Genomic DNA, 27,249 nt, shown 5'->3' with positions numbered 1-27,249 from the left:
GGTGGGCTTTAGGTGTCGGGGAAGAAGGGGCTTTCTTCTAGGAGAGGTCCCCTGAGTAACTCATCGGGCCCTGTAAGGGATTTAGGGCAGCACAGTTGAGAGCCCAGTGTCTGCACTGGTGCTCTGATGACCTCCTGTGATTGTTTCTCGCTTTGCTGGATCAGAAGTGTCTTAGTCTCCTTTGCTATCCCTCTTTGCAGTTTACTCCTCTGTGCTAGGGTGACAAAGCTATACCTAGATTTGGCTCCCTTTCTAATTCCTGTGAGGTTCACCTTTGCCCTCCTGAGCAGATACAGTTTAGTGAGCTTTCCCATTGCTAGACACGATACCCGACATCCACAGTTTGAAGGAGGAGAGGTAGCCAGATGTGGTGGTGCATACCTGTAATCCAGCACTTAGGAAGCTAAGGCAGGAGGATCATCACAAGTTCAAGGCCAGCCTGGGCTATATAGCGAGTTCAAGACCAGTCTGAACATAGTGAGACTCTGTCTCATAAAGGTCCCCACCCCCAAAAAAGAGGACAGGTACATTTGGTTCACATTTTGAGGGATTCGGTCCATGGTGAGCTGGCTCCAAGGCAGAAACAGCATGGTAGAAGGGCCTGGCAGAAGAAAGCTGCTCAATCCATGGCAAGGGAAGAATCAGAAGAGGAGGAGCTGGAAACAAGAATGCAGCCTTGCAGGTCACACCCCAGGCAACCACCTCCACCAGCCCCACCTCCTGTAACAGCACACGAAGGTTCGATTTCTGTACTCTCAGTGGATGTCCACTGAGGAATGTGGCACCTGCATGGCCCAGTTACCTTCCAGACATGAGACTTTTGGGGGCATTTTGGATTGAAACTATAGCATATGTCAGTCAAGAGATGATCATTTTCTAGTCCCTTTAGCAAGTGAAAGGAAATAAAATAAGCAAAAGGGGCCTTGATCATAGTATGTACTCAATAAGTATCATTGAATGGATGGTTGAAATAATCAAACACTTCTTTTCCCAAACAGCTCTCCTATTGAAATTAGTTGGCATGTTCATTTAGCATTCTTTGAATGAAATTACCTGGACTGGTTCCCTTGGCGACCTGTACAGCTTTCCCTCTCCTTTTCCAGCTTGAGTCTTCAAGAGGGAGCCTCAGAAATGATTTCTAAAGCGATTTGTACCTGGTGTGATTATAAAGCAATGAGACTGATTGTCATGTGTCGTTTGTGGGATCCGTCTCAGTTACTTTATAGCCATACCTGGTATCTTATACCACAAATCCTTGCCTGTTGAACAACATTTTAAAAGCACAAACCCAAGGTTTCTAGGTGGAGATTTAAACTGTAAGCATTAGTTTTTATTTTCTCTAACTTACTGACCAGAACCTTATTTCTAAAAGATAATTAGATGTTAACTTTATTGCTTGCTTTAATTTTGCAATTTTGTTTTTGTTTGTGGATTTTTAATCGGTGTTCTGGTAAACTGCTGTTCTGATAAAGTGGCTGGAACAATTTTGAATAAGGTAACGTGCAAATGTATGTTCCATTGGAACATTTTTCATAAAACTCCTTTTCTTATTGAATTTCTTTTCTATTGTGTATAGTCTTTGGACTGCCATTGTAGTACAAGGATGCACCTTTTAGGTAAATATGACAAATGAAACATAAAACCAAATGTTTTTAATATTCATTGAAGAGGCCCTTTGAAAGGTCAAGTTTTGGGGTTTCTGCCTATTTGTTTGGTTTAGTGGTTTGCATTTATATGTACAAACCTTGCTCAGATTCAGATAAGTGATTATAATTTTCTCTTTCCCCAATAAACGTTGTTCCCCTTCTCCTCACCTCCAGCTGCTCTTAGGGCAGTGGTGGCAAACCAATGGCACACATGTTGTTGTGGGTTGTTTTTTTTAAGATGAAAGATGTTAGCTGGGGGGATTTATCTCATTGGTGTCACACCTGCCTTGCACGTCCAAAGTCCTGAGTTCGATCCCCAGTACCAGAAAAAAAAAAGACAAAAGATGTTAATGTAGAAGGTTTTCTTCTAAACTACAACCTCAATATTCAGGTTTAATTCCAGTGTTGGCACTTCGCAATAAATAGATGAGTTTTGGGTTGCAGTTAGCACTGTCTCTAAAAGGTTCGCCATCGCTGTCTTAGAGACTCTTTGAAGAAGGCAGATTATAAAAGTTGTGTGTTGTCGCTGGCAGTTTGGGGTCATGAAGGGATGGTCGTGACAGCTGGATCAGTGGGAGAGGGGCTTCTCTGCTTCCTTTTAGTAAAGTGAGAAGCTTTGCCTTTGTGGAAGAAGAGGAAAGGGATAGTGACGTCGTGCCGTCCACAGGAGAGGTAGTTTCTTGCCTTTAATGTGTTACTGCTTCTGGAAAGCATGCAAGGAAAAGGACCATGTGACTCAGAAGGGCAACTTCAAACCAGCCTTACAATTAATTTACCGTCTGTGGCTGTGGGCAGACCTCTGGACAGCTATGGAAGGTAAAGGTTTTGATGCCAAACTCTTCCAGAATGTTGAATCATGGACCTGTCTCAAAAAAGATTTGAGTTCCAGAAGCTCTGGGGTAAACTGGAAAGGAGCCTCACCCAGTCAGGTCTAGGGATAAGACCAAAGTTAGTCAGAGTTAGTCATTTGCCCTTCTTGTCTTGGCTGTGTGACCAGGTGTGTGTCCTGAGCCGTGGTAATGGATGTCACAGAGCTCCTTTCCCCATGCTTCTTTCTGTTCTGCCAGTTCCACTCGGTAGAGGTTCCATAGTGTTCCTTAGGATGATGAGTGCAAGAAGCACCTGTGTATGCTGTAAATAACTGCACTTTCTTCCTTTCTTAAAAAACTAGGGCTTTGTGAAGACCATTTAAGATAGAAAAGGCTCTGTATGTTCATGATTTTGTCACATTTCTGTGCCTGTATGTTACTATCACCTGTCACATTGGGCTGGTTTCATAGTGCTCTTTAAATGTAGCTGTAAGACAAGTTAATATGATTAACGCTGCTGTTGTTTTATACCTTAAGTGTGAGTCTTGGTTACTATTCACCATACCCACCTTAACTTCATTTCCATTAAAAAGTTGAATCTGCAAATCCTTTCCATTAGCAAAAATTGGGGCAGTTCTTCTAAAGAGCTTGCTTGCTTATTTATTTGATGGCTCTATAAATTTTAAATGTCATTTGAATATGTATTTATTTTATATTACAGGCACTGGAGATATTATTGCTGTCATGATAACAGAATTGAGGGGTAAGGATATTTTGAGTTATCTGGAGAAAAACATCTCTGTACAGATGACAATAGCTGTTGGAACTCGAATACCGCCAAAGAACTTCAGCCGTAGCTCTCTAATCTTCGTGTCAATATCCTTTATTGTTTTGATGATTATTTCTTCAGCATGGCTCATATTCTACTTCATTCAGAAGATCAGGTACACAAATGCACGCGACAGGAACCAGGTGAGCTACTAGTACTCTACAGCCATTGCTTCTACCAGCCATAAGCCATAGGTGTCTGCTGTGATCATACATCTTGCTAACTTTTTTTCACTAAAAACAAAATTGTAACCTTCAGTTTGTTTTTTAATAGTTGAAAACATATATACACAGATATTTTAAATATATAAAGGAAAAATTACATTTATAGATATCATTAATAATATTTTACTTATGGAGATAGTTTAACACCATGATATGATCTAGATGATTCTCTTAATTTGGAGAAGTATCACAAAGTTACATTTTCAAACTGGTAACTTTGGTTGTCTCTAGAGAGGGGAGCTAGGAAGATTGAGGAAACTTCACTCTTTTCAACAAGAATCTTGTTTTGTTTTGTTTTTTTGGGTTCTGGGGATCTAACTCAGGACCTTGCGCTTGCGAGGCAGGCGGCAGCACCACTCAGCTAAATCCCCAGCCCTCCACAAGAATCTTTTACCCATGTGAAGTTTGAAATATGTATTAACGTAAGTTCTCTGTCATAGCTAAGCTCAGATTTGGTGGTGAGAGTGAGATAAAGGAATGACAGAAGAGATCTCTAGATAGTCATTTTAGAAATTCCATCCATGACCTCATTCTCATGCTCAGCAAATTTTGTTTGAATGAATGAAGACGCTGTAGAGACAGTGTGCTGCTCTGGAGTGGAAAGCTTATAGATGATGGTTCCATTGGTTTGGTACTTAGTTTGTTTGATGTTCTAGGATCCTGGATTGAGCTCTTAGGTCCCTGTTTTAGACATTTCCTATAGAAATCTGTGCTCATAAGCTTTCTGTCCCTGTGACAGAATGTCCGAGAAAATATCAAGTTGTATAAAAATATCAAATTGTACAAAACTTGGCTCAGTAATGTTCTTGTTAGGAAAAAAGAAAAAAAAAAAAACAGGATCAACTAGAGCGGATCGTGTGTTGTGTTCGGTCTCGCTGGTCATGACATTGCCATTACTGAAGAGTATAGGTCAGTTATTTCGTATTTGAGTTTGTCTGATGTTCTGTTCCTTCCTGATTAGATTCAGATTATATGCATTTTGTCAAGAATACCATTCCTAGGGCCAGGGATTTAGCTCAGTGGTTTTGCCCGCCTTCTGCGCAAGCACAAGGACCTGAGTTCGATCCCAGGTACCAAAAAAAAAAAAAAAAAAAAAACCCAAGAATACCAGTCGTTTACATTTTTTTTTTTTTTTGGTAGCGGGGATCGAACTGGGCACCTTGCGATAGCAAGGCAGGTGGCGGAACCAATGAGCTAAATCCCGGGCCTAGTCCTTTACATTTTTTTTAAACTTTATTTTGAGATAATTGTCTGTTTACTTTCATTTATAAGAAATAATACAGAGAGGCATACTCGGCACCAATTTTCCCCAGTGGTAATGTCTTGCTTAACTATAAGAAATAACACAACCCAGAAACTGACACAGATATAATCTACTGATCTTACTGAATTCACTGAAATCTAAAGATTTCTCACTCTGGTACCTATTTGTGTGTGGGTTTGGTTGGGTGTGGGTTTCATTTTGTGCAGTTTTATCCCATGTGTAGATTTTGTGACCAGCTCCAAAGTCCAAGATACACAACAGTTTTGTCACAGGACCCCTGTGCCAGTCTTAGGGCAGTAGTTTTGTTTCTCTCCCTCCCTGACTTTCCTATTGCCGATCTTCTCCCCATCTCTACAGTTTTGTCCTCTCAAGAATGCAGTGTAGATGGAGTCGGACCGGACCTTGAGGTCCTTCCACCTTGCTACATCAGTAGTTTATCCTTTATTGCTGAATAGTATTCCACGGTGTGGATGTATGTATTACAGCTTATCTAACTATTTGCTCATTGAAGGATATCAGGGTTGCTTTCTATGTAGGGTTATTGTAAATTAGATAGCAGTGAACATTTGTACACAGGCTTTTGTGTGAATGAGATTTCATTTACTTCAGATAAAGGTATAATTCCTGAGTGTAAATAAATGTCCAGAGCACAATTTTGAGGTTATCCATGGTAAGCAGATATGTAGTTCTATAAGAAGGTGAAGTAGGGCTGGGGATTTGCTCAGTGGTTCCGCCGCCTGCCTCACAAGCGCAAGGACCCGAGTTCGATCCCCAGTAGCAAAAAAAAGAAAGAAAGAAAGAAAGTGAAGTACTCTTTTTCCACATGATTGTACTATCTTACAAACCTTCTAGACACGTGTGACTGATCCAGTCCCTCCATGTCCTCAACAGCCTCTGGTGGTATCACCATGGTTGACTTGAGGGACTGCTAGATATGTAGTAACATTCTTTTGTGGTTTAATTTTCATTTCTGCAATGGCTACTGATTTTGAACATCTTTTCACGTGTTTGTCATCTGAATATTGTCTTTAGTGAAATGTCCGTATATGGCTCTTAACCTGTTTTCTACCTGGATTGTTTTCGCTGTTGAGTTTTGAGAATTCCTTACATATCCTAGATAGAAATCCTTTTTTGGATACATAGGTTTGCAAATATTTTCTCATGGTCTATAGTTTGTCTTTTCAACACCTTGATGGGGACACTTGGAGAGCAAAAATTCTGATAAGGATTAATTCATGAAGTTTTCTTTTAATGAATCATGCTTTTAGTTTTATCAAAGCAAAATTCTGGTTAGCCCTACCTAGATATCCAAAGATTTCCCCCCTTTTTCTTTTCCAGAAATTTTATAGTTTTACATTTTAGGTTTAAGTCTGCAATTCATTTACTTTTTTCTTTCCTTTTTTCTATTATGAGTGTTTAGTGCTATAAATTATCAGCACTTCTTTAGCTGTGTACCACACTTTTTAAACATATATTTTCTTTCAGCTCTTTACATTTTTTTCGAGACCCAAGTATTTTTTCTTTTTGACCCAAGTATTAAGTGTGTTCAATTTCTACTTGAGAGATTTTGCTGTTATCTTAGTGTTATTGATTTCTAGTTTGATTCAGTTATCAGAGAAACACTTTGATTTTAATTTTTATCTATTTTTTGAGATTTGTTTTATGATCTAGTGGTGGCAAACCTATGGCATGCATATTACTGTATTTTACTTTTAAGACAAAAGATGTTAATGTAGAATTGTTTTTTCTAAACTAAAACCTCATTATTCAAGTTTAATTGCAGGGTTGGCACTTTGTAATAACTAAGTGGATTTTGAAAGGCTGCAGTTAGCACTCAGTCTCTAAAAGGTTTACCATCACTGGTCTAGGATGTGGTCTAATTTAGTGACCGTCTCATGGGTCTTGAAAGACTGTGTTCTGCCGTTGAGTGGAGTGTTCCGCAGACTGTTAGCTGGATCTGTTTACTGAACGTGCCTTTGTGAGGAGCTAGGTGGGAGTTCATCTTCACTCTCAGCACTGGTGGAACCAGGATGGGAGAAGGACTGTGATTCTCCCCTTGGCATTTGCCTAGAGTAGAACTGATACTGCCCAAAAGGCTTTCTGATATTAGACCACCCTTTTCCTGGTATTTTAACTAAGGAAATCAGCCTTCCCTTGGCTTTGTCTGTTCATTCTGGCAGTTACTGGTTGGAGACCCCCGCATTATATGGAGTATATGAGAGTCTGTAAGGAAGCCAGGGAACTCGGCACCTTGTGTTCATTCCTCAAGTCTGAGATCCTCGGATAGCCCACCTCTTGTTTCCGTGTGATAACATACTGTGTAACTTTCTTCAAAAACTAGATTAAAGAGTCTTTAAAAATATGTCCCCGTAAACCAGGCGTGGTAGTGCACACTCGTAATCCCAGCACTCCAGAGGCTGAAACAAGGGATCATTGTAAGTTCGAGGCCAGCTTAGGCTACATAGTGAGTTCAAGGCCAGCCTGGACTACTTGGTGAGACCCTGTCTGTAAGGGAAAACAAAGGCTCCAAATGAAGCACTGAAAGTAAAATAATTAGAAGATGCTCTGAAATGTTATTCTTAATTTTTTTAAAAACCCTGTAGTAATGGGCTGATTGTAGAGTATCCAGGAACCTTTGAATAAAGCTCTTGGCTGTCCCAGGAGCCTGCTCTTTGAAGATGGTACTTTAATTAGTATCCAGGGTGGTGCCTGTGTGATGAAGGAGCAAATGTAATCACCATCTGGCGCAGGCCACAGACGGGCATTCTTTCCTAGCATTTATTTTGCGGCTCCTTCCGAAGCATCCCTTTCCAGACAAAGGAGAGTAGAAAGTGATGTTCTGACCTTTTTTCCTCCTTCCCTCTTTCCTAAGATTAAGAAATGCTTGATGAAATGTTTATGTGGCTTAAAAAGCTTAACTTATTAAAGTTTAATAAGGTGGCAGCAACTTCATTGGTTGAAACCCTTGACTATTTTAAAAAGGGAAAGCAGAACTATTAGCAAAGGAATAACAGTGAGTTTAGAGAGACTGATTTTCCCCAAAAAATATTGTAGTGAAGCAGTCCTTTCTACAGAATATGCTACTGAGGAAAGCCATACATTGTCAGTACCTTTCTAAGCACATCTTCATATCCACATTTGAGACTATTTTAATGTGACATGACAGTCTAATACTACTTTGGCTTTTAGTTTACTGCTAAATGTCTCTTCATGAAACTGGTACAGTACATATAAATAGTATGTTTAGGCACAAAGAACTCATGGCTGCTGATAAACGTAAATATCACCTTCAGATTAATCAGTGGTAGTTATTTTACACAAAATGGTAGGTGTTTGGTGCTTTTACATTGAAAGGATACCCAATGACTTTCTGAGCAGTGTAAATTTTTTTACAGTGTTTTGGTTAATGTTGCACCATCAGTGCAGGAGCCCCTGTAGTGGAGATTGAACCCAAGGGCTCATGTGCACCAGGCAAGCACTCTATCAGTAAGCTGTATCGCTGGCCCTTTATTATTTTCTAATTTGAGACAGGAATCCAGGCTGTCCTCAAAATTGCAGTACTCTTGCTTCAGCCTCCTGAGTAGCTAGGGTTACAGGCCTGTGTCACCACGCCCAGTTAATGCTGCACCATTAATCCCAGAGTCATCAAACTTGATTGCTGAAATAGAACAATAAAATTTTATTTTCTATTGAAAAAAATTCCAATCTAATGGACTCCTCAGTTTAGAATATCTTATGAAAATTGTCTGAGGAAATGCATACAATTTCTAAAATATTTAGGACCGAGGATTTAGCTCAGTGGTTCCGCCACCTGCTGCACAAGCGCAAGAACCCGAGTTCAATTCCCGGTACAAAAATAAATAAATAAATAAAATATTTAAACCACACAAGAGCTTCTTGGGTTAACATAAACAGAGTCCACCAAAAAAATTTCTTCAGGAAAAGAAAAACTTGTATAAATATTTTAATACTAAATTTATTGAGACACCATGAGATTAATACAAGTTACTTTTGGCCTCTACAGTGACAAGAGGTACTCAAAGTGGTGCCCGTGAGCTTCCAGACATTCATTAATACAGTGAACTGCTGCTTGGGCAACCTTGGTCACTGAGATAGCTACACAGGCATTTTTAATTTCTTCCCTAAGGGCTGGCAGCGTAGTGGGTTTTCTGTGATACACGACATCCTCTAGGGTCCCCCATACAAGGGTAACGCCATCTGTTGAAAAAAAAAAATCATACTATTTTTCTTTTCCAGCATGTATATACATTTTTAGCAGACTCTATATACAGAATTCATAGACTTTATAAATGTCTCAAGGTTACTAAAGTGAAATCAATTGCCTTTTTCTTTGGAGGTCAGTATGTACTAATTAGAGCATATACTTACCTATCAGTTTGGAAGTCCATGAAATGACCCCTTGTCCGAGGAAAGCAAATACTTTGCTGTTAACCTCTGAAAAATGACGGATTCAAAACTTTTTCTCTTTCCAAATTGGGGATGGGTGGAAATTTTAGATATACTATCAAGATAGTTCCTCTAGGAAAGAATTATATGGTCAGAAAAAGTAGTCTTCTGTTGTCATTGTTGGAATGTAGAATGAATTTTGTTTATTAGGGATTAACAATTCGAAAAGAACTCAAAAAGGAGAATAGGTGTTTATGCTGAGAAGTTATTATTTTACCAATTTTTTTAGGTATTGCAAATACTCTTTTTCATGTTCTACTATTATGATCAATTTATATAAATAACATTTTCCATATACAGAGACTTTATGCCTGCTAAATGTTATATAGCAAGAGCTTAAGATTTAATTTTTTAGGCAGAATGTACTAATAAGTAAGAGTATTTTGAAGACATTCATTTCTAGATCCTTTGGGCATGTCACATCACACTAAGTAAGTATTTAAATGAACTAAAGAATGAGCTCACATTCTATTGGGAAGGCAGACAGATGTACTCAGGATACTGCGTGGTATAAGAGTTACTCCTTTGGGGCAGAATGATACTACTCTCGAGATAAGGCCACTTCACAGAGGAGAGAGTAACATTTGAGCTTAATTTCGAAGGATGAATAAGACTTCATCAGCCAGAGATTGTCAGGCAGAGATTGCTTGCCACAAAGCATGGAGAATAAAAGAGGAGAGAAACCAATGGTGAGATTTCAGGGATAGTGGGGGCAAGGTAAGGACTCTGAACCAGTATCAGATAAGTAAATCCACAGTGAAATATGATGGCCTTGAAACACATTCTGAGGAGTCTAGACTATTTTCTAAGCAGCCCTAGCTTGAATCTTCTTCTGAGGAGTTTAGAGTTTATTTTCTAAGTAGTACTAGAATATGAAGGGCCTGAATCATGTTCTGAGAAGTTAAGGCTTTACTGTCTAAGCAGTAAGGGGCAATCCAAGATTTCCTAACAGTGGAGCCATATGAGCCTTTTTCCTGATAGAGGAGGCTTGTGGGGAGGAGCCACTGAAGGAAGACATACTGAAGAGTAGAGACAAGAAGTATTAATAAGGCAGGGTTCTATAGGGACTGGTGGGGAGTTAGGGGCACAGGCAACTAGCTGTTGGAAAACAGAGACACTTTTGAAATAGAAGGGAAAAATTGTGGTAGTGATGACAAAGTGAATGAAGGATGGGATGGTGCAGACAACCAGGGAAAACTTGTATTCACAGCCCCTGGATTTCACCAATATTTGAAAGAAAATCCTACTGTATGGTGATACTGACCTGAGATGAGTTTCAGCGCTGACTGGTCCTCAATAGACAGAACCATCTGGCTTTGAACAAATTATTCCTGTTAGATTAAGCAGTATGAGTTATTTTAAATTGGTTTTTACCAATTTAAAACATTTTTGACACTTTGCATGCAAATATAGAATAGGGGGGCCGGGGATTTAGCTCAGTGGTTATGCTGCCTGCTTTGCAAACACAAGGACCCGAGTTCGATCCCTGGTACCAAAAAAAACAAATATAGAATAGGGTTCAAGTTAATATATTGGGCAGATTTCACCAAATGAAATAAGATAATATCTGGTCACTTGAGACTTTATAATGTAGAACGTCTTCCAAACATTGTACACTGGAAAAAAGACTGGGCTACCCAGCAAGGACTGAAGATCTAGTCCCGATACTCTTTCTAACTGTGGCTCGATCACCTCTGTTCTTTGTGGGGCTTGGTTTTTCTTCTTTACATTTAAAATGATGCATTCCTGTGGTTTTGTCATTTCTCACATTCTGTGTGTAGTGAAGTGAAAACTTAAGGAGTTTTATTATCTGATGAGTGGGGCACGGTCAAATACAGAGATACAGAGGTTGGAACTGACAGCCCAGCTCACTGGTAGAGCATTTGTTTAGCACACACAAGCTCCTGGGTTTGATCCTCAGAGGGAGAGGGAGAGGGAAGGAAAGAGAGTGGGAAAAGGAGGAGGAGGAAAGACAGAAAGGAAGGAGAAAAGTAAGTGGCTACAGCATAATAGGAAAATGCCTTGGAAACTAGGTTTGTGTATGTCCTTAGTTTAGTAAATTTCTCGGAGAGGATATCGAAAAAAACATGATCCCATGATCCCATTGGGGATTGATTAATTTACTAGGGCAGAACTTAGAGAAATATTTACTTACATTTAATGGTTTAGTATTAAGAATGTTAAAAGAATATAAATGAGGGCCGGGGATTTAGCTCAGTGGTTTCGCTGCCTGCTGCGCAAGCGCAAGAACCTGTGTTCGATCCCCGGTACCAAAAAAAAAGACTATAAATGAAGAAATGTGCATGTGGGAATTGGCATGGAGCTCGCATCCCCACTCCAGGTGCCTTTCTCCACCTTCCACATGTTTGGCTGTCTGGAAGCTCTCCACACCCAGTCCTTGCGTGGGTTTATGGTAGCTTTATTGCGTAGGCATGGCTGAATCCTTGACCATTGGTGATCAACCTAACCTTCACCTGCTCTCTCTTCCCCGGTTTGAAGGGTAGGGCTCAAAAGTACTACCCCTCCCCCGAAGCATGCCTTGGTCTTAACCTGTGACTGTCCTAAAGCTACCTAGGGTGGCCAGCCAGCTGTCAGCTTATTAACATGTAAAAAACACTTACCACTTTGGAGATTCCAAGGATTTTAAGAGTTGAATGCCACCAGAAAATAGACCAAATATATATTTCACAGTTTCACAGTCTCAAACTTTAGTATACAGGAGAATCAGGTTTCGTGGGGAAGCTTTTTTTAATTGCAAATTACACACACACACCACACGCACACGTTTGTACTCCCATGCTGTCTGATTCAGCAGATTTATATAGGGCCTACTTAATCAGCTTGTCATCTAGGCAAATTAGATCATCTCTCTACATCAGTCTCTTCTATAAAATGGCAAAATATAGTTGGTTTCTCATAAAATAATTGTGAAGATTGCATAAATCAGTACACGTAAAAGGCCTACAACAGTACCTAGTACTGTACATGATACATACTGAATAAATCTTAGTTAATATAAATGTTATTATTTCAAATCTCATCACCATCATCACTACAGTCAAGCACCAAAGGAAAATTTAATGCATTTACCCCTTGAAAAATAGTGAGTTGATGGCATGGTGTTTAGGGTGAAGTAAGAGACTTTAATTAAAAGTGCTCTTCATGAAGGGAAATTGTACTTTATCTCAGCTATTTGAGTCAGCCGGAGGAAAACAGTATTAGAATCAAGAGGAGAAAAAAGTAACTTTTAGACATTCAAGTAAGAGAAAAAAATGTATGTGTATGTGTGTAACTGAAGTTTACCGTCATATTATGATGGGAAATGCTGGAAGGATTTAAAACTCGGGGTGATCCACAGGAAGATAGCAATGCTAGATCCAGGTTCAAAGAGAAATATTACGTGAAGGTGTTTGACATTAGTACCAAACACAGAGGAAAGATAGTTCTTACTTTTAGCACAGATGATTTTGCAAGTTGAGAAGTAGAAAGGATGATGCGTCCACATCTGTGGGATGGTGCCACTTAGGCAGCCCATGTGCTTCCGAGGCTCCTGAGAGCCGAGCTGCTTCTCCCACCAGCACTAAGGTAGGGAGCCAGGGTTCAGCCAAGGGGTAGGAGTAATTGTCACAAGAATCAGAAAACTAGGTGTCATGAATACCCTCAAGGAGAAGGCTTTGCTCTGAGAGGAAGCTTCAGCAAATAGATCTCAGAGTAACTGATGGCACAGAGATGGCACCACAGAATCTATACACGTATAAAGAGGTGAAACAGAACATGGAGACCCACAAAGCAGCTTCAGGAAGAGCAGTGGGGGCAGCCTAAGCCCTTGAGGAAACTGTTACTGCTCAGGACTGCATACACATTCTCAGCCTGAAAGCCAGCAGCTTCCTGGATAAGTGTGTGGACATTTCTGTTGAAGTCCGGACAGGGTAAAGATACCCATGTTCTGCTCTACTGCATAGTATTGTGCTGGAGGTAGTGCGCTAGGCGGTTAGACAAAAGAAAGCAGTGAGGCTGGGGATTTAGCTCAGTGGTTCCACTGCCTGCCTCACAAGCGCAAGGTCCCAAGTTCAATCCCTGGTACCAAAAAAAAAAAAAAAACACATAAAAGAAAGCAATGAGGAACCTGGAAAAAGTGATGGGATTATCCATAAATCTCAAAAGAATTAATGGAACAACTTCAAAAGAATATTAAAGGTACAGGATATAAAATTGACACATAGAAATAATTAGAAAATAAAATGAAAAGGAAGGCACCATTTGTAACTGGATGGATGAATTAAATCTAAGTAAGACTTAAAGAACTGTGTAGTTTGACTTGATCGTGATAAAAATATGTCCAGATATTTTTCTGAATATAGACAAAATGTGAAATTCATATGGAAGAATAGCTGGAAAACCCTGAAAAAGGGAAGCCATCTTTGGTGGCTAGCCACACCAAGTTTTATAATACAGAGTGGCCACACCAAGTTTTATAAGATATAGTAAAACCTCTTATTTAAAAGTGTGTTAAAAGTTAGCCTGTGACTAAATAGATCAATAGAACAAAACAGAAAATCCCCCATAGACCCAACAGCGTATGGAAATACAGTACAGTGTATAATAAAAAGCACCATCCCAAATCAGTGGCAAAGACGGACATTTTAGTAATAGGTAACAACTGAGCCAGGTGTGGTTGCACCTGCCTGTAAAACAGTGCTTGAGTGGCTGAGGTGAGAGGATCAAAAATCTTTTTGGAAATAAATTTGACAGCTTCTAAGAAGTAACTTGAAGATGAATTAATGAAACTAACTCTGGAGGAAATAGGAAATTTGAATAGCACCTATTAAAGAAAGTATATTCCTAGCTTGAAAACCTACCTATATGACAACAACAGGCTCGTATACATTTTAACTGATAAATTATATCAAACATTTAAAGCAGAAAAAAAAGGAACACTTCTCCCCTCATTTTAGGATCTCAACATTGTGCTAATCCTAAAACTGGATAAAGGTAATAGAAGAAAAAAGTATGAACATAGAAATTTGTTTAACAAAGCAAACTCTTAGAAGTCAGATCTGGCAGTATGGAGAAAGTGGTTTTGTTATAGGGATGGCAGTGTTGGTTCAGCGTTGGAAGATCCACCCCCAAAAGTCATCATTTTAACAGAAGGAAGGAAAAAGCCATATGATCCTGTCAGTGGTTGGAGAAAAAGTATTGGACTAAATTCTACAGCTGTTCATGGTAAAAGCTATCAGGAGACTAGAAGTAGAACAGAACCTTCTCAACAGATTAAAGACATGTACTCCATACTTCCAGCGAGAATGCCTTATATGAATGGAGAAGATACAATGCTTTCTCCTTAAGGTGGGGAACAAGGGCAGATGTGCTTACTCTTTATCTGTCCATTAAACTTTGAAACCTAGTCCCCACCAAAATAGTCTGGCAATAAAATGACACAATAAGGATAGGATTGGCGTGGCAGAAGCAAAATCTTCATATGTAGACGAAATGATCATCTACAGAGAAAATACTAAGGAATCTCTAGGAGCCCCTAGAACTTGTACTTGAATTTAGCAGGATTAGACAACACAAGGTATATATAAGAATTCAGGTCTGTGTATACTTGCTATAAATGAAGAACTGGATATTGAACTTTAAAAGTTATGTAGGAGTACAAAGGACCTAGAAAAGTTAAAAACAAAAACTGTTGGAAGACGTTTAGTACCTAATTTTAAGACTTCTTCTAAAGCTATAGTAATCAAGGCAGTGTTGGTGTAAGGAAAGACATATAGATCATTTGAATAAAACAGAGAATCTAGAAATAGAACCACACATATATGGTCCACTGAGTTTTGAAAGATTATTTAACATTAGCATTTTATAGAATATAAACTCAATTCAAGAGCCAAGGAAGAGATAGTGTTTTCAGCAGATGCACCAGAACACCTGGTATCTGTATATAAAAAATTAACCTCAACCCTTTTTTTCCATACATGAAAATAACTTGAAGGGATCTATGAACCTAAATAAGAAAGCCTAAAAGTATAAAACTTTAAGAAGAAATTATGAGGGAAAATATTTATGAATTCAGGGTAGGCAAGAACTACCTAGGATGCAAAAAACATGATGTATAAAAGAAAAAAATTGATAAATGAGATTCCATCAAAATTTAGAACTTTAAATGACATCATTAAAATGAAAAGTAGTCCTTAAACAGACCATATTTACAATACATATAACCTATGACCAGAATATATAAAGAATCCTTAGAGCTCATTAATAGACAACCCAATTAAAATGTAGACATAAGAAGATGATAAATAGCCAGTATAGCACGCGGAATGGTGTGCAACTCTAGAATCAGAAAAATACTAATCAGTACAATAATAAGATTGAATTATACACTGATTAGGGAGATGAAGTTAAAAGTTTTAAAAGCCTTGTCATGACTTTTGGTTTTTGTTGGGTTCTCCCCCTTTGCGTTTAATTTGTGACGCCCAATGGATTCATTCTGCTGGGTTTCCTGGGGTTGTGATCCTCATTGTCTTTTCCTAGGGTATTGTCTAAAATTTTTTGGAGTGCCGGTTTGGTATTCATGAAGTTCCTGAGGTGCACTTTATCATGAAAGTATCTTATTTCTCCATCAATTTTGAAAGATAGTTTTGCAGGGTACATCAATCTGGGTTGGAGGCTGTTTTCCTTTAGGGCTTGAAATACATCACTCCAAGCTTTTCTTGCCTTGAGGGTTTGCATTGAGAAGTCTGCTGTGATTCTGATGGGCTTTCCTTTGTATGTGATTTATTTCTTTTCTCTCACTGCTTGTAGAATTTTGTTCTTCTGTTGGATTTCTGGAATCCTAACTATTATATGCCTATGTGTAGATTTTTTTTTTATTAAGGCTAGCTGGAGTCCTATATGCCTCACCTATCTGTATGTCAAGTTCTTTTCCCCTCCTTGGGAAGTTTTCTGCCATCACTTCTGTGAACAGTTTTTTTGTGTCATCTGCACTCTCTCCTGTTTCTTCATTGACTCCAATCAGTCTTATGTTATTCTTCTTTGCATCGTCTAGCAGCTGCTGGATTGATTTCTCATGTTCCCTTGCAATTTTAAAGCAATTTTTCTTTTCCTCCTCACTAATTGCAATCTTATCTTCTATATGTGAAATTCTCTCCTCATATTGGTTCATTCTGCTGCACAGACTTTCGATGGAGTTTTTAATCTCCTGGAAATCTGTTTGCATCTGTTTTATGGATTCCATTTGTTTCCTATGTTGGGATTCCATCATGTTCCTCAGATCCTCTATTTTTTTATCTGTGTCCTCTCTAGATTTATTGATCATGCCTTGCACCATGAGCACAATCTTTGCTGTTATCTGAGTAATTATTTCTGATTTCATTTTTCTCAGATCCTCTTTTGTTGCCAGTTCGGAGAGTCCAGGTGGTTGAGTATCAGAGTGTTCCATCTTGTTTCCCTTTGGGGTTGCTGTAGGTGATCTGGAAGTCTGTTTTTGAGGCTTGTTTATGTGTCTTCTCATTTCCACGGCGGGGGGGGGGGGGAGGTGCTTCTGGTGCCTGCGTGGCTCATCTTCTGTGCCCTAGGAGCTTGGGATGACAGCAGGGGAGCCTCCTTCCAGGTGCTGGGACCGGCTCAGCTTCTCTGCCCTAGGAGCTTGGGATGGCGGCAGGGGAGCTTCCTTCTGGGTGCTGGGACCGGCTCACCTTCTCTGCCCTAGGAGCCTGGGATGGAGGCAGGGAGCCAACATTTTCATAAATTGGCGATGGGTTCTTATGGTGGGGAGGCAGGGGTTATAATAGAAACAGTTACAGTTATATATGTGATTATTGTTTGTTTTAGTAAGTTCACTTGTAGGAATCTAGCCTGATGATAAGCTTAACAAATTTACAAAAATTAACAATGATAGATATAAGACTATTCATTGTGATTTTTTAAAATAGCAAAATACTTGCCCATACAAAGGTCTGGTTGAGTAAACTAGTACTCTGCAGTGAAATCCTGAATGCGTTGCAGTAATTTATAGCTATAAAAGAAAAGGGAGGGGGCTGGGGATTTAGCTCAGTGGTTCCGCCACCTGCCTCACAAGCGCAAGATCCCAAGTTCGATCCCCGGTACCAAAAACAAAAGAAGAAGGGAGTTCTGAAGGTCCCTATATGCTTCTATGGAGTGATCTCTAGGGCATATGGTAAAGGAAAAAGCAAGGTGTAGAACAGCTTTAGTTTAACTAATTTATGATAGGAAAGGGAGACATGAAAATATATTCATATAGTTGGATGTATATATAGCACGTGTTTACCTGTGTGCATACCTGCTTTTCTTTTCAAAAGAAAGCATTGTAAAAGTAAAATGAAACATGGAAGAGTTATTACTTTGGAGGGAAAGGAAACAAGATAGAGGAGATAGGGAAGTGAGTCCTCTCTGTCTCTAGTTTTGACTTTGAAACCAGAAACTTACAAGGTGGGAGAGTGGGGGTATATACAATAAATAAATGCTAAAGGAATTAGCACATTACCATTTTAAAGGCTGGGTCTGTAGCTCAGCACCAGAGCACTTGCCTAGCATGCTTGACATCTTGTGTTTGATCCATAGCACCACAAAAAGAAAAAATTACTGCCCCACCCCATCCCACCCTCACACTGGTCCAGGATTATCTTTAAATGCCACTCCTACTCAGAGGAACTCAGGATCCCTAGAAAAATGGCGTATTCTAGAATGTGTATAAGGTGAACCCTATGCCTCAAAGCAAGGAAGCTATCTGAAGATACTCACAGGTCCCAGGTATCATCTTAAAGGAGCTGTCCTTATCCAAAGATGAGGCAGTTAGAGCATGCAAGGAATAAAAACTGCAAGTGATTGGAACTGGAGGTGGTAGAGGACCAGCTTGTTACTCTGAAAAATCACGTGTTAAAAGATGGTTTATTTTGTTTTTTCCTATACAAACTGTTGCATAATAATTAGCTCCTTGATGAGGGAAAAGTTTTTAAATAGAATTCTAAGAAATAAATTAATTACAGAATTAGAAAATCACTATTTTTGTAGCTGTTAATGAAATGATGGGTTTCATTCCAGATCATCAGTGGTTGCCAGAATCAAACACACAGTTGGTGGGAGATTTGTGTTTAATATCAGTAACTTAGTATCAATGTAGTTGGCAGGTGATATTCTAACCAATGCAGTTATACCTGACTCTAACAATCATTGTGTAAGAAATGGAAACAAGTGAAATAACATTAGCCAAGAGGAAACGACTAGCCAGATTTAAAATGAGGGACATTCTAGAGGACAAATAGATTTAGTGACATCTGCTTAGGGCCAAGATGGAAGAATGGACTTATTTACCCTTCTTGCCTAAAATGGTTAAAAAGAATAAAACAACAGAAAATATGAAACAGTTTCAAGACACTAGACATCAGGCAGCAAAGGTTAGAGATCTCTGAGAAATTGGAAACAAATGGGAGGAGCCTAGGATTGTTTGGCTTCGGCATCTTGAGGAAGTTCCCAGGCCAGTGTGCATAAATTCCCAGCAGAGCTCAGTGAACTCCCTCATTTGACCCAAAAGAGCTGATAGGCTAAAGTGAGCAAGGTAGCTAGCATTCATAGAACATAGCAATGAAGAGGATAGAAATACATAGGTTAAAAAGAAAAGCACCTGCAACCCACAGGGTCTGACTGTATTGCATACTCACCAGAGTACTGATCAGCCTCTGTGTGTAAGAAAACCTCCAAGCTGGAGGGGTTGTGGTCATCCAGAAGGACTTGAGGAAGTAGTATGTATTGTATTCAGAACTGAACTCTCAGTGTTCCTTCCACATTTGCTCTCCCTATAGCCTCCCCATGTCAAGTGATTCTATACTCTTTTGTTTCTCTGGTCCAAAAGCTGCAGTAACATCTTCAAGCCCTTTCTTTCTCTCATACCTGTATCTAATCCATCTATCTTTAAAATATCTCTTTTTTTTTTTTGGTACCAGAGATCGAACTCAGGACCTTGCACTTGCGAGGCAGGCGGCGGCACCACTGAGCTAAATCCCCAGCCCTTCAAAATGTATCTTATACACTGTGATAAATCAGAAAAATGTAGAAAACAAATCCCTTTCCAGTACCATCAAAAAGAATAAACTACTTAGAAATGAACTTACTAAGGAGGTGAAAGGCTTACACCCATTAAACTAGAAAATGATGCTGAAAGGAATTAAAGAAGATGCAAATACAGGTTTAGTATCTGTTATCTGAAATGTTCAAGAACAATATGTTTCAGATTTTAGAGGTTTTTTTTAAATTTTGGAATATTTACATCATAGACTTTACAGGTTGAACATCCCTATTCCAAAATCTAAAATGCTGTAAAACCTGAAATGTTTTGAACACACGATTTCAGAGCATTGTGAGTTTTTAGAGTAGGGATGCTTAGCTTGTAAATGGAAAGATATTTCATGTTCATGGATTGAAGGACTCCAAGTTGTTAAGATGTCAGTACTGCCCGAAGCAGTACATAGATTCAGTGCCATCCTTATCAAAATCCTAATGGTATTTTTTGCCAAAACAGGAACTCCATCCTAAAACTAATATGAAATCTCAGGGGTCCCAAATAGCCAAAACAATTTTGAAAAAGAAGAAAGAAGCTGAAGGTCTCAAACTTGCTGATGTTAAAATTTACTGCAGAGGTACAGTCAAACCAGTGTGGTGCTGGCGCGAAGATAGAAAAGAAGGGCAAGATCATTCAGTGGAGAGGAGAAGTCTTCAGCTACGGTGCTAGGCAGACTGGATGTCCACACCGAAAAGAAAGAGCTTGGACTCTGATACCATTGATAAAAATTAACTCAGATGGACCAAAGACCTAAACATAAGAGACAAAACTAAAATTCTTAGGACAAGACATAGAAGAAAAGCTTCATGACACTGGATTTGGTATTAATGTATTGAACATGATAACGAAAGGAGAAAATGATACGTTGGACTATAAAATTTAAAAATCTTTGTGCATCAAAGAATGTGATCCAAGCCATGCGTGGTAGAGCCCAGCCTGTAATCCCAGCACTCAGGAGGCCAAAGGAGGAAGATTGAGGCTAGCCTGGGCTACATAGTGAGTTCAAGCCCAGCCTGAACAACGTAGCAAGACCTTGTCTCAAAAAACAAAAACAAAACAGAAAACAATCCAAAGAATGAAAAGACAGCCCATGGAATGGGAGAAAATACTTTTACAAATCATTTATCTTATAAGGAGTTACTATCTAGAATATATAAAGAACTCCTACAATTCAGTAACAACCAAAAAAAAAAATGAAGAAATAGGCAAAGGAACCATTAGCTACTTCTCTAAAGAAGGTATACACATGACCAGGAAAAGATGCTTAGCGTCACTAATCATTAAGAAAGGCAAATGAAAATCATAGTAAACTCTCACTTCACACTCATTGGGATGAATAATAATTTTAAAGAGAGCCCTGGTAAGGGCTGGGGATTTACCTCAGTGGTTCTGCCACTTGCCTTGCAAGTGCCAGGACCAAAGTTCGATCCCTGGTACCTAAAAAAAGAGCTTTGGTAGATATGTCAGATGTATCCATTGGGGAAAAAGACCTGGCGATCCCTTGAAATACTAAATGTGAATTTAATGTGATCCAGTCATTCCACTCTGGCTTCATACCCAAAAGAATTGAAAACAGACTCAAACATACTGTACACCCATGTTCATAGCAGCGTGATTCATAGTAGCCAAAAGGTAGAAGTAGCCTGAGTCCATCTGCAGATGCATGGGTAAGTAGACCATGGTGTACATACACAATGGAGTATCATTCAGTGGAATAGTATACAGGAGGGCATTCTGGGGACATCCGTAAGGATAAACCTTGAAGATCTACAGCAAAGCAAAATACACTGGTTACACAAACACAGACACTTTTATGATTCCTCTTTTATTTGAGATACAAAGAATAATCAAAATTATAGTGACAGAAAGCAGAATAGTGGTTCCCAGGGGCTGGAGGAAGGAGAAATGGAGAGTAGCCATCCAGAGAGTAGCGTTTCCTTTTTGCAAGTTTAAGAGTTTTAGAGATTAGTTAAGTAAAAATACTTAACTCGCTGAACTATACACTTAAAATGATTAAGATGATGGCCAGGCACACCTATAATCCTAGCGCTTGGGAAGCTGAGGCGGGAGAATTGCCACAAGTTTGAGGCCAGCTGGGGCTACATAGCAAGACCTTATCTCAAAACAACAATAAAATAAAGATTGAGATGGCAGAGTTTGTGGGACTTTTACTTCAATTCCAGGATATTTTAATTTCCAGAAAGATAATATGAAGATGTTTGTGGTAGCACATGCCTGTAATCCCAGCATTTGGGAGGCTGAGGCAAGGAGATTGCAAGGTTTAAGCTGGCCTAGGCAACATAGTGAATTAAAGGCCAAACTGAGCCATTTAGCCAGACCCTTTCTCAAAAAATAATGTAAAATATGATAACAAGGTGCTGCAGGGTTTATAGAATATGTGTAAGCAAAATGGCACAGAGGCCAAAGGGGATGAAATCCAGGTGTACTATGAGAGGCCCTTGCACTATAGCATGTACAATTACTTGGCCTTCAACTGTGATTGAAGATGAATATATTATCCCTAAAGCAACTAGTCAAATAACAAAAGGTTATAACTGTAGCCAACAAAGGAGATGAGTGGAGCCATTAAAAATTCTCAACCCAAAAAGGAAAAAAAGAGAAAAATAAATAGAATTTAAAGAAACACAGTAGAATAGAAAAGAGACACCAAGCAGATAGACTTAAACATAACCTTACCACTACCTCTATATATGGTCTTAATACCCCTATTGGAAGCAGAAATTAAGAGATTAGATAAAGGAGCTATGGATATAGCTCAGTGGTAGAACACTGTGGAACATGTTTGGGGACCTGCACTCCATACCCAGCACAGCAAATAAATAAATAAATTTTAAAAAATATATATATGTACATAAACAAATAAATACAAATAGGTTAAAAGGATGGGGAGCAGCACCATACTACACAAATTAAGGTAAAGTTAGTGTGGCTACATGAATACCAGAGTAGATGTGAGAGCAGAGCTGTCGCCAGGGGTAAAAATCACTTCTTAATAAAACGGCCACTTTACCAAGAGGATATTATAGTCCCAAATGTTTACACACCTCAGTAACAGTGGTTCAGAAACATAAAGTGAGAACTGATAGAACGGCAGGGAGAAATAAACCCACAGTTACAGTCAGTTTTCAATTCCACCTTCTCAGTATTTGGAAGAATTTGTAGACAGAAAAATCAGTAAGTACATAAGCCTTGAACAACATAATCAACTAATTTGACCTGCTTGACACTTATAGAAAACTCCTTTCAGTAAAAACACAATACACATTGTTTTGAAGTGTATTCTAGACCATAAAACAAGTCGCAAAAAATTTAAAGTATTCAAATTCCCTCAAAATATATTCTCTGGCCACTTAAAATTAAGAAGTCAGTAACAAGAAGCTCTCTGGAAAACCTCCAAACATTTGGAAATTAACTTCTAAATAATCCATGGGACAAAGAAGAAATCAAAAGGGAAATTAGAAAACCATTTTGGTAAATAAAAATGTATTAAAATTTAGAAGATACTACTAACCCAGTATATGAAAATAAAAGTGTAGACTTAAGATTCATGGTATTTTAAAGTGTGATTACGTGTCAAAGTGTGTCATTTACCTGTATGCAGTTTACATCAGTTAATCTCCATAAAGCTATTTAAAAAGAATTATAGGACTCATGAATTAAAAGAGGCTTGAGAGACATAGGACCCAAATGGCAGTGTTCAGACCGGTACCCTAATTCAAAGAAGCCAGCAAACGAAAGACATTCTGAAGCCAGATGTGTGGTGGCACACATCTGTAATCCTAGCTTTCTGAGAGGCTGAAGCAGGAGGATCACAAGATTGAGCCAGCTTGGGCAACTTGGCAGCTTGGTAAGACCATGTTTCAAAATAAAATATTTTTAAAAGGACTTAAGGATGTAGCTCAGTGTGGGTTCAATTCCCAGTACCCGGGAAAGAAAAGGAAGGAAAGGGCAAGGGAACAGGGATTTAGCTCAGTGGCCCCGAGCCTGCCTCTCAAATGCAAGGACCAGAGTTCCCTGGTACAGAGAGAGAGGGAGGGAGAGGGATTCATTCTGTAGACAGGTAGAGAAATTGTACAGCCTGAATAAGAGACAGTGTTGAGTAATTGATGTTAAGTTGTAGTCGATAAGCCAGTGGCATCAGACAGATGAAAAATATAGATGATACATTGATCATTGAAGTTGGATGGTAGGTACATGAGTGTTCATTAAATTACTCTTGTGTATTTTTAAATTTCACCTAAAACTTTATGTTTTTGTGATTTTTGAAAATCTTTCTCAGGAAATCTAAGCTCTCCCTTGTTTTAGTGCCAGCCTTACTCCTTCAGCTTCAGTATCTGCCTCTGCTCACAAAGTTTTAAGATCTAGTTGTGTCTAGAATGACCTTTTGCCCCTTTGTGCCTAGGACAATCTTAGTTTGAACCTGCCGTTACAGTGCAGACCCTAACTGTATAATAGGTGCTCACCGGGAATGTTGAGGTGTACTTTCCTTCGCATAGCTGTGCTTCACATTTGCCTTTGCCAGGTAGTTCCTTTGTTCAGAATCCCTGTTCCTAACCCTGTGTTCTTCCTCATCAAACACCTTCCTACACAGTTGTCCCAGTCTTAGCTCTGGCTAATTTCTGGAAAGACTTGGTGACATTCCTCCTCTGTCCTGCCCTCCCCTCTCTCCACATGAAGTTGCCTCCTTTTACTGCCACTCCGCCCAGGACGGGCTTTCTTGTAAGTTAAATTAAAATGTGTTTACTGGTCTTCCCTCAGTTCAGAAAGCTTTTTGAGATTAGGAGCTCACTGTCTTTTCACCTCTGGGATGTTGGCCTATCTGGCAGAATGTTTGATATATCCCATTTAGGGATGAGCTAACTCAGAAAAACTCAGCCCTGAAATGGTAAATGTTCTTTCCTTGGGTAACAGAGCAGAGTAGTAACATACCCACACGTAGAGCCCATAACTGCATCTTTTCTCACACCTGATGCTGTGATAAGGGCTCAGGGAGCATTGGAGGTTTCTTCTGCTAAGACACTTTGTACCCCTAACAGTGATCATCCACACAGCACAGTCTGAAAGCTGTTAGAGTGGGGAATGGTAGCAGCTCCGGAGTACACAAGAAATAGACCGTGTTAATGCTGAAATACCTCACATTTATCACATGCAAAGTACATAAGTGATTGTGGTACCTGCCTTTTTCACTGCAAGAATGTTGAATAAATGGTACAGCTGCCAGTTTCTCTAATTGTTTTTGGAATCCTCTTATATGTTACAGATAAGGTATTAGGGACTTTATACCTTTAATTATTTAAAAATGAAGACCATGATTCATAGATCTTAACACTTAATGTCTATTTTTATTTGCCATTTCATAGCGTCGCCTTGGAGATGCAGCCAAGAAAGCCATCAGTAAATTGACAACCAGAACAGTAAAAAAGGGTGATAAGGTACAGTAATGAAATAACTTCACCCCCTCTCTGAAGCTTCATTCTTGCTTTGCTTGTCATTGGGAAGCCCTTCAGCTAGCCCTCTCACTTTCCTCGACTTCAGATGTACTTGCCACTATAAGTGTGAAGAGTCTGCTTAGCAGCTATGGTTTTCTACAGGCTTTTACCGAAACCTAGCATACGTCTTCCAAAAATTCTACTTTGTACATTAAATAGCTAGGAGCTGTGTGCATCTTCATATTTCTTATGACTTTGTGTCTGTTTGGGGTTTAGTTCTTCACTAGTTAAGTGGAGAACTGAAAACCTACATTTCTAGAGTGCTTCACTTAACAGGGTGCTCTCTCTAGATAGGCTAAGCAGCTTGAAAGAAGAAGAGCACCGTTTGTCCGGGTTGGGCCCAGTGCTTGGGGGATAAGTCTGAGAGGCAATGACAAAAGGCATGGCTAAGACCTTTAACCAGAATTCCCCAGTCAGAGGCCAGGCCCTGCTTCTTTGTAAGCAAAAACAACACCTTAATATTAGACCCAACGTTCAGCACACGCAAGATTCTTGTTACCAGAATGAAAAGATTACATCTCTGAGTCTGCTTCCTGCCCATATTGCTGATGTGTTAGCAAAGAGCGCTGGGAGGAGGATTTCAGAAGATTCTCCATCTTCCTAAGTTTTCCCACTGTCTTGGACTTGACCCCTTTTTATTCCCATTACTTGGATACCACCATACCTACTTGTCCTTGACACAGCCCCAGAGGAAGAGACTTTCTCTTAGTACATAAAGAAAGAAAAAGAAAATACAGGGGCCGGGGATTTAGCTCAGTGGTTCCGCTGCCTGCCTCGAAAGTGGAAGGACCCGAGTTCGATCCCCGGTACTAAAAAAAGAAAAAGAAAACAGAAGCAGCATCAAAACAGCTTCACTTATCTCCAGAGGGGTGGTAACCAGTGTAAATGTTTCCTCGGCCTTTGCCTGATACACTGTAATTGGAACTTCCCTGAAGCTACCTAACCTACCCATCTTCCTTTGTCCCCCAGGGTAGCACAAAATGATCCTCCTTTTAATTATTAAAGCCAACACATCTTCTTAGTTTGCACCCCCAGACCTGCCAAGAACTGTCCCACTGAGTTTCGTTCCAAGTGGCAGTGACACAGCAAATAGTCTCACCTTTCCTGCTTAGGCTGCTGACATGCCCTGTTTAATGACAGCTCTGTTGGGATCCCCTCAGCTCTTGGAGAAAGAAAATTAATTAACCTGGTGGTCAAACATCTGACTGACTTGCCCTGACTTTTGGTAAAGACCACATGCTAAGTTGAGATTGCCACCCATCTTCCTTTAAATCTGCAACCGCATGCAGAGTTCCTGTTCCTGGGGCAGTCCCTGGACAGCAGCCTGCTGAGCACCATCATTCGTGGCTGTGCTTGGGGAGGGGATCGAGTGAGCCTCCTGATGAAGACCCGGGTTGTATAGGGTACACAGTAAAGACTATTCACAAACCCGTTATGCAGTGGAGATGGAGGATAGGAGCCTAAGGACAAGCCAGGGTGATATAGTTAGTGCAAATCTTGAAAAACATTAAAACTGTGGGTTGAAAATTCTGAGGCATCTCATAAACAGAATTATCATCGATTATTACAACATAATTTCAAGACAAAGTAGATTGGCTTAGATAGAATTTGGATCACCATAGTTGAGCAAAGGAAAGCTTAAGTTACTCTAATAGCTTTCACTTCATGAGTATTTGCTTAGCAGTAGTTGCCACAGGAACATTGTCAGCTGAACCGTCCCCTCCATTTGTGCAGGTGTAGCGTGTGACTTGTGCTCCTGTGCTCTTCTTTTTAGGAAACAGACCCAGACTTTGATCATTGTGCAGTCTGCATAGAGAGCTATAAACAGAATGATGTTGTTCGGATTCTCCCCTGCAAGTATGTGAGCTTTCTTTATTTGAAAAGAATGACATGAGTGTGTTTCGTCTCCCTTGAGAGCAGGTGTCCACTTGCTTCTGACAGCCACCTGGCCCAGGCTGTTCTGGCAGCCACAGCCACTGCACACAGCTCACCGTGGAGGCCGTGGTCACCAGTGAACAGTGCTGCTTCACAGGGACTGTGTGTGCATATGTAGAGAAGCACACGGGCCGTGGTCATTAGATGCTTGTAACTCAGGAGTTCTGTTCTAGGATTACTGTGGGTTTCAAAAACAGGCTTCTGTTCATCTTCAGAGTTCATCACTGGGCCTCTGACGAGACTTCTGCAGAATTTACCAGGCTGTGGGTACCATGGCTCTAGGGACTTGGACAAAGTCTTGTCTTTTCTTTTCTTTGCTGGACTAAGTCTTTTCCTGAAGCTGGCCATGCAGCATGGGGAAGACTGATCCCTCCTCTGTGCTGCTCCAAGTCAGAGCAAATCATACTCACTGTCTTCCGCAACGCCCCCACGCCTGATAATGTGAAGAGGGTGTTTCTCTCCCATTTGTATTAGCTTTTTACTA

The 27,249-nt window shown here is 39.7% G+C and overlaps 1 protein-coding gene across 6 annotated transcripts in view; it reads left to right on the top strand.

Moving 5' to 3' along the window:
* The window catches only part of Rnf130 (ring finger protein 130), a 129,824-nt gene that overhangs the window by 49,137 nt on the left and 53,438 nt on the right, over positions 1–27,249 (top strand). For all 6 annotated transcript variants that reach the window (XM_087194649.1, XM_013065256.3, XM_087194651.1 and 3 more), the window contains 3 exons: positions 3,177–3,427; positions 24,702–24,773; positions 26,605–26,687. In XM_087194649.1, coding sequence (XP_087050775.1) covers positions 3,177–3,427; positions 24,702–24,773; positions 26,605–26,687 — 406 coding nt within the window. The remainder of the gene's footprint in view (positions 1–3,176; positions 3,428–24,701; positions 24,774–26,604; positions 26,688–27,249) is intronic.

The sequence above is a fragment of the Heterocephalus glaber genome, unplaced genomic scaffold, assembly GCF_053883595.1.
Source record: "Heterocephalus glaber isolate CG9 unplaced genomic scaffold, H.glaber_assembly_v1.0 deba00001606, whole genome shotgun sequence".
NCBI lineage: Eukaryota > Metazoa > Chordata > Mammalia > Rodentia > Bathyergidae > Heterocephalus > Heterocephalus glaber.
The sequence above is the reverse complement of the archived record's forward strand: the minus strand, read 5'-3'. Positions and strand labels throughout refer to the sequence as shown.